This window comes from Chinchilla lanigera, unplaced genomic scaffold (genome assembly GCF_000276665.1).
Source record: "Chinchilla lanigera isolate Chin_1 unplaced genomic scaffold, ChiLan1.0 scaffold00030, whole genome shotgun sequence".
NCBI classification, from domain to species: Eukaryota; Metazoa; Chordata; class Mammalia; order Rodentia; family Chinchillidae; genus Chinchilla; species Chinchilla lanigera.
In genome coordinates, this window is record NW_004955431.1 from 5141399 (window position 1) to 5149203 (window position 7805).

The following is a 7805-nucleotide window of genomic DNA, read 5'->3' on the forward strand; positions in this document are numbered from 1 at the left end:
CATCAGCTTGTTCTCCTGACTACTCTGCCTCAGTCCACTTCTACCCACCGCTGGCTGCTTCCTGAGATCACTGCTCTGAGATTCGTTGCTCAAGGCTACTCTCATCTTCCCTTTACTCCCATTTGCCTGTAGGAAAGTCAGATCTCACATCTCACTGTGAGGTCAATAGTGAGGCATGGGATCTGCTTTGGGGAAGCCCCCAGTGTCACAATACAGCCTGGGCCTTCTGCAATGTGGCCCAGCCCTTCCACACACACAGGACCTAGTGCACGATGGTAGGAGAAGCACATAGGGCCAGTGGAGGTGACCGAAGCTACCCCAAATCCAGTGTCTCACATCTCCTGCCTTGCTGCCCAGCTCTGCTGCCATTATACACACGTTGGTTGTATCAGCGTTTCCAATTACTGAAATATTTTCATATACATATTAATGTTGAAAATACATACTATGGCCAGGCATCATGGTGCATGCCTGTAACCCCAGCACTTGGGAGGCTGAGGCAGGAGGATCACCATGAGTTTGAGGCCAGCCTGGGGTACATAAGCAAGTTCCAGGCCAGCCTACACTACACAGGGAGACCGTGTCTCAAAAACAGAAACAAAAAACCCAACAAAGAAAATACATACCATATACAACAGATTAATAAGGAAGGAGCAGGAGCCAAATACAGCCAACAGAGGGCAGGATACTGTCTACCCTTGCTCTGCCCTGGGGTCTTCCTGAGCCACGCACTGTTTATCCACATGATTCATTCGGGTCCAGAACCTCAGGTCCTTCAAAATTAGGGCACTCCTCAGAGCTGTGACTCATCACTGCCGGCAATTGTAGAAATGCACCGATGAAATGCCTTCTCCAGTCTGCCTGGCATGGTTCTTACTCACTGACAAAAGTCCTGGGGATCAAAAATAATTTATTAGTAGCCAGCACTTTGGGAGGCTGAGCCAGAAGGATCACAAGTTTGAGCCTAACTGGGCAACTTAGTGACTGAGGGAGACCCTTCTTTCAAAATAAAAAATAAAGGCTGGAGATAAAGCTCAGTGTGAAGGGCCTGAGACTGATCGCTAGTACCATCAACATCAGTAAGTAAATAAATAATCCATGAGCAAGGTTGGGAGCATTTCATCAGCACTAGTAGCTCCTCTGTGCTTGTGAGTTGGGGCCTGCCGGGCTGCCTGGATCAGCCTAGGAGCTGGGATGCCGGTGTCCGTGCACATCTGCCTACAGTGTGGCCTTGTTTTGAGAGTGAGAAAAAAAACAACTCTTATTTCACAGGTGAGGAATGAAGCTCACAGAGGTTAAGAGTCTCACCAAGTGATACCCAGCCAGGGTCAGATAAAAGCAGCTGTCGCTCACTGAGCAGCTGCTGTCTGCCAGGTGTTGTGTTAGCATCCTATGTACATCATCTCCTGTTTAATCCCGTGACAGTCCTTTATTTTACCTCTGTTTTATAAATGAAGTCTTGGAGGCTCAGAGAGGTTAACATTTGCTCTAATACCAGAGCTGGCAACCTGCAGAGCCAAGTCTGGTCCCAGTACATGGACATTGCCTCCTGATTCTCCATTATAACGCTACTCCCCAGAGCCCGAGGGAGAAAGGTAGCCATGGACTGAGCAGACCCAAAAGACCTTCACTGCAGACTTTCTGCGATCTAAAAAAGTTAGCTGACACTGTGAGAAGGGACTTCCCTTCCTTGGAAAAATATCCATACATTTTGTTATGCATGTGTGGGGACTGACCTAGGGCTTCACTCATGCTAGGCAAGTGTTCTACCACTGAGCTACATCCCCAGGCCTATAAATTGGAAATGCATGACAATCAAATTTAAGTCAATCAATCAAGGCAGCAGGTTTTTCTGCCCAGGGAATAAAATGGCCCTGGAAAGGCCTTAGAAGGGGAGGGGGTCCCTCAGTCCTATGGACCCTTTACCCACCTACGCAGTGTTGGAAAGTCATACTAGGTATTCCCAGCTGTCCTCTGCTGTTCCTGCCCACTCTTCTCCCGGAAGGAACCATGGAAGATGTCCCCCACCCCGTGGCATAGAGTAGATCTTCAGTGGGTTTAATGAATGAGTCCCCAAGCTTCACATGTCCCCGCGAGGCTCACTTTCCCACAATGTCCTTGTAAAAACTGCCTGCAGCGCCCCTACACAGAGCAAACGGGGGGCTGCAGCCCCAAGCACACAGCCGCCACATCGCTGTATCCAGCTTTCACTCACCAGGGTGACATAAGGCCAGTTTTCTGGCCTAGACAGGCCAGCCAGGTGGGTGGCCTTTTGTTAAAGCGACAGCAGACCCCCCAAATAATCCACAGCTGGTTATGGTATGGGTTACAGATTAAAGACTGGTGCCCACACTTAATGAGGTGGGTGACAAAGAAGTCCCCTGTGAGCAAAGCTACTTGAAACCCTGTCTGGAAGCACAGCCCCCCAACCCCCGGTACCTGACAATGAACCCAGTCATCTAAAGCGACAGGAGGTGATACTGTCAGGCCCAGCCCACAGGGGCTCCTAAGGGAGTTCCTTTCCTCCCGCTGAGTGAGGTTTGGCAGGGAAAGGGGCCTTGAGGGGGGCCGCCGCCCTGTGTCTGCTGGGGGTCTGGGAGATTTGTGGAATGTGTGGGGAGAAGCTATCCCCACTGTATCCTTGGCACATCACAGACCACATCGCAGCCCCTGGTACCTCTCTTCCTGTCTCAGCTCCAGAACTGCTGCCCCGTGCTCTCTCAGGGCTCTTGTGGAGATTAGAACTCACGACCGTCAGTAACACAAGCCTGTGGGCCGTAGATGTGCATGCAACTAATGTTTAAAACCCGGTGGGATTTTCTTTTCAGGGACTGGTGTGGGCTTCCCATCTTGTAGCCCTGGGCTACAACATTTTCCTCCCAGGTCAAAGAAAGGAAATGACACAGGAGAAATAAGGGCAAACTGTACTCACCCGCGGGGTTGCCATGGGTTTACACACTTCCTTTGAAACACGGCAAATGATGATAGCGACGACCCAAAATGTTAAGTCCAAAGCAGTTTTGTGGAAATGATCTGCATTGGTCCATGTCACAGTGTAATAATGCAAACATCTGTTCCTGGAGACTTCAGTGGAGCACATGCTTTCGTCCCCTATGAATCTTGAAGAATCTCGTCCATCTACAAAAAATAATGAGGGGTTGAGTACAGAGTCTTTAAAATTCAGGTATCTCTGATGGATCTCTTTAACCACCAATTGCAAACATTGGTAGAAACATCAATTTACAAAAAGCAATGACATCCTTAATTGGAAATAACATCAGACCTAATGAAGTAGCAGCCAACTGAACGGTTTATTAGATCCGTTTTATAAATGAGGACATTCTGGTTCCTTCAAACCCTTTATTTTCATAAAGCAGCAAGATAGACGAGACCTAAAAAAAGAATGACATGCTGCTAATCCCGTCTGAAAGACTGCTCCCTAAGAGACAGGGCACTGTGACAGCAGCCCTCAGCTGTGGCACCCAAGCAGAAAGGGAGGATGAAGTTCCCACCCGACTCTCCCAAACGCCGCCAACAAGCTCAGTACTTTTGCTCGGTACTTTTGCCCGGCTTTACTTATAAGGAATGAAGTGTCCACTAAAGCCACCACGAGGTGCCACTCCCCACCATGCTATTTGGCAAGGATCAACGAGTTTGGGATTTTAGTGAGTGAGGAGGGAAACAGCTAAGAATATACTGTCCACGAAAGCACACATCGATGCCACTTCTTTAAAGGAGAACTTAGCACGACCTGCCATCCTCACCCTAGGCAGGGTGACATATAAAACACAACTTCAAAATTCACTGGATGGTGTCTGCACAGTGTAAATGTATAGGAAATGATCAGAAGGGTCTACACCAAAGCACTGGGAACAATCGTTCCCTGTGAAAGAGGTACAGGGAAAAGTGGCCACAGGGTAGCTATGAGGGAGTGTTGGTAGCAGGTGTGGGAAGTTTCCTTTCCACTTCATACCCTGACTTCTCCATGAGCAGATTCTACCTTGATAAGTTTTTGCGTGCGTGTGTGTGTGTGTGTGTGTGTGTGTGTGTGTTATGTGCACACGCGCGCGTGCACTGAGGATTGAACCCCTGACCTTGTGCGTACTAGGCAAGTACTCTACCACTGAGCTATATTCCTTGCCCTCTTTTTTGCTGTTATTGTTTATTGAATGTTGAGAAAGATCTCACTGAGGCCCAGGCTGGCCTTGAACTTGTGATCTTCCCACCTCAGACTCCCATCTAGCTAATATTACAGACACGTACCATCGTGCTCAGAAACTTAAAAGTTCATATTTAAACCTCTTAAAGTTCAAGTAGCATTATTTGAAAAAAATTTTTAAAGGCAGCTTAATTGCTTTCTCAAAAAATTTGAGTTAAAAGCAGTGTGTAAGATAAGGAATAAGCCTCCCTGGGAGCAAAAGCAAAGAGGAGAGAGATGATATAATGGTGACGGGGAGAATTTCTCTCTTTCCATATATTTTCTTTAAGATTGTAAAAGAAATTTAGCATAAAAGTCAGATCACAGAGAAAAGAAAATCATGTCATTATACACAACTGCAGAACAGCTAACCCAGCAACTGTCAGTATTTTCCTTTTAAGAATGCACATACATTGAGCTCTGGGTGTAGTTCAGTGGTAGAACAACTTCCTAGAATGTGGGAGTCCCTAGGTTCAATCTCCAACACCACAAAAAAACAAAACAAAACAATATGTGTATACACACAAACACATTTTAAATGGTGGTAATCATGGCGCATGGTAAACTAACCTTTCACTTTTTTTCATCTCTTTTGAGACAGGATCTCACTACACGGTTCAGGCTGGTCTTGAACTGACTTTGTACCTAGGCTGGCATCGAACTTGCCATGATCCTCCTGCCTCAGCCTGACCCCTCTCTCCCCCCAGTGCTGGGATTACAGGCGTGCGCCTCCACGCCCGGTTTAACCCTCCACATTTGGACATAACAGTTCTTTCTGTTACTGTGTGCTCTTCATAACTATCATTATTATAGCTGAATTATATTCCACAGTACAGGCTACTTCATCCTCAACTGTGTCTTGTTGTTGGATATGTACTTATATTTTCATTGTAAGGATCACAATCCTAAGAGACATACCTTTCCTTGAAAATTGCTTTCTTTCATACATTATATAGCTCCTTTAGAATAATTAAATGTCGAATTACTGAATTAAAAAATGAGTTTGTCTTTGTTTTTGTTTTTGAGATAAAATGGATATCCCAAGGAGTTGTATAGTGTGGCCGGCTATGCAAGATGACAGTTTCACCACACTCCTGCCAGCAGCAGGTGTTACAAAGTCTCACGGCGCCTCCTCCCTGCTGCAAGCAAACACACTCCCAGGCCCGTCCTGGGTGTGACCCGACTGTGGCTCACGCTTGCTCTGCATCAGTGGGGGTCATGACAGTAGCCCTGCTGTTCCACTCCAGGCTGCTGAGTGATAAAAGGCACGAAGGAAATTAACTAACAGTCATTGCTCTGTGACATTCTGTGGACACGCTTTCAAATTTCAGTCCAGGTAACTACCTCAGTGGCTGTCAAGAAGGGCGATTTGCCACCCAGAGCACATTTGGCAACCTCTAGAGACATTTTTAATAGTGGTGAATGGGGTGGGGGCGGAGAATGGAGACCAGAGATACTGTTAAACATCCCAGGAGAAGCCATTCCCCGCTTCCCACAAATTATCTAGACCAACATGTCAGCAGTACTGATTCTGAGAAGTCCTTTTATATCCGTATAACATTCCTACATTTAGTTACGAACTTTTAAAATACTTTCTTTTAAACCTCTAATTGTGTCACAAAATCCACCTTGAGCTTGTATGTATAGATTTAACATATAGCACTGGGTCAGTCTTTAGCAATACTGATTTTTCACACCCAAAGCTCCAACCTGCAGCAAGAATATGTCTTTGCCGTGGTGATTATGTTTTGAGCGACTGATTCAGTAGACTAAACAGTTTATCCCTAAGTGGGTGTGTGCCACATGCCTGTGATCCCAACTACTTGGGAAGCTGAGACAGAAGAATAAAAAGATCAAGACCACCCTAGTCAACATAGTGGGATGCTGTTTCAAAAATAAATAAAATTTTTAAAAAAATTAAAAAGGGCTGGGGATGTAGCTCAGTGGTAGTCGCCTGTGTTCAATCCCCAGTATAGCAAAAAAAAAAAAAAAAGTTTAGCCCTATATTAGGGGCCCCCAACTAATCGCTTGATTTGGAGTAACGCTGACTGCATCCTGAAAGCTGCCCGCTCCAAGCCAGCCGTAAACAGGTATCCCGGACTACATCCAGTGTCCTGGGGCGCGGGACGCGTCCTGTCTTTCCTGGGGCTGTGCGCCCCGCGCTCAGGGTCCGCTCCCAGCCTCCCTGGGCAGCGTGCGGCGGCCGTTCCCGCTCTCCGGTGCGCCTGAGGCTCCCACCGCCTCCCCAGCGTCCTCCCGGGCGAGGCGCGCTTCCTCGGAGCCGCGGCGCGCGTTGCAATGACCGCTCCAAGCCGCTAGGTAGGAGGAGCCGGAGCGCTCTCCGCGCGCGCTCGGCGGCGGGACGGCGGTCTCGCCCGCGGCGGCGCGCCTTCGCGGGTCCCTCGGGCAGACACGTGCCCGGCCCTGGAGAGGCGAGGGTTTTCCTTCCCGCCGCGTCAGGAGGGCGCTTCTCTCCGCCGCGGTCCCGGGCCCTGTGGGCGCCGCTGCTCCCCACTCACCCGCGGGGCGCGGCGCGGGTCCGGGCTCGGCCTGTGGGGCTCTTTCCACTCCTCTCCTCCCGCTGCTTGCACGCTCTCGCCCGCCCGCCGCAGGTCTCTCGCGCTCAGCGAGACAGCAACTCCCTCGGCCCCCCGGGCGGGCGCGCCTTTCCCGCTCCGCCGCGCGCCGCCTCCGTGCGCTGCAGTTCCGCCCGGCACGGCCAGGGGGCAGCAGAGCCACCCGTGCGCTCGCGGGGCTCCGGGTCCGGATTTGCCCTGCACCGGCCGCGCGACCTCGCGACCTGGCTGTATCAGGGTGTCGCGCCCCGTCCGCCTCTTACCCTCCCGGCGTGCTGGTGGCCCTGGAGGACGAGCGGAAGGAACAGAGACAGCCTAGTAAGGAGGGTGAGCCACTCGAAGCGGGGCTTAGACGGCGAGGATGCCACAGGTACTTGAAGACTGCGAGGTCGCCTGTAGAAGAGGGTTAAAAGGATTCCGTCATTGCGAAGAGGCAAGACCGAGAGTGCAGCCTCAGGGAGGCAGAGCCGCGCCCATAGAATAAACCTTCCAACGGCCGCAGTCGGAGCCCGGAAACAGGCTGCTTTGTGCGGCTGTGTGTGGCCCGTTGTGAGAAAGCATCGAGTAGGCAGGCAGGAGTCCCCAACTGCAAACTTCTCAGAAATGCCCCAAACTCTCCGACAATGCAGATTCCTGCCTGCCCCACCTCCCAAAGACTCTGAACCCGTAGCCCTGGGCTTGGGCCCGGGAATCTGCGTGTTAGATTCCGCCAGGTCTGCTGCGGGTGCTCCGTGCACCACGCCTGGAGAAGCCGTGGAGTCATGCGACATGAAAGGCACCCTCACTCTGACATGCTAAGCTTCTTGTTGCTGTTCCCTGCCCTTCCCTGGCCCTGGGAGTGATAACTTTTAACCATTTGACCATTTCCTGTTTACCAAAAAAAAAAAAAAAAAAAAGTGCACCAGTGTTCATTTAATTTTCAGCAATTGGTAACTATATCCTATAAGTGAAAATACCACTACTAAAAACAGACTGCTATAAACCAAATGAAGTCTTTTGTTTCCGAAGACTGCCCATATACTAGAGCAGTG

General features: G+C 49.8%; 1 protein-coding gene across 1 annotated transcript; it reads right to left on the minus strand.

Annotated features, from left to right (window-relative positions):
* Positions 1–626: 626 nt before the first annotated feature.
* LOC106148858 lies at positions 627–7544 on the minus strand. The gene is made up of 4 exons (XM_013515725.1): positions 7111–7544; positions 6718–6998; positions 2933–3138; positions 627–892 (listed from the first exon to the last, which is right to left on the minus strand). The coding sequence occupies exons 1-4, from the start codon at positions 7542–7544 to the stop codon at positions 878–880; spliced, it is 936 nt and encodes a 311-aa protein (XP_013371179.1). The 3' UTR covers positions 627–877.
* Between the last annotated feature and the right edge of the window lie 261 nt (positions 7545–7805).

Bases quoted from the DNA above. Each gene is read 5' to 3' on its own strand.
- LOC106148858 (XM_013515725.1), bottom strand. From the start codon at position 7,544: ATGTCGCATGACTCCACGGCTTCTCCAGGCGTGGTGCACGGAGCACCC. The intron at 6,999-7,110 runs GTGGCTCACCCT...TGATACAGCCAG, and splicing joins CCGTCTAAGCCCCGCTTCGA to GTCGCGAGGTCGCGCGGCCG. The intron at 3,139-6,717 runs GTGAGTGGGGAG...TATTTTTTGTAG, and splicing joins ACCCGCGCCGCGCCCCGCGG to ATGGACGAGATTCTTCAAGA.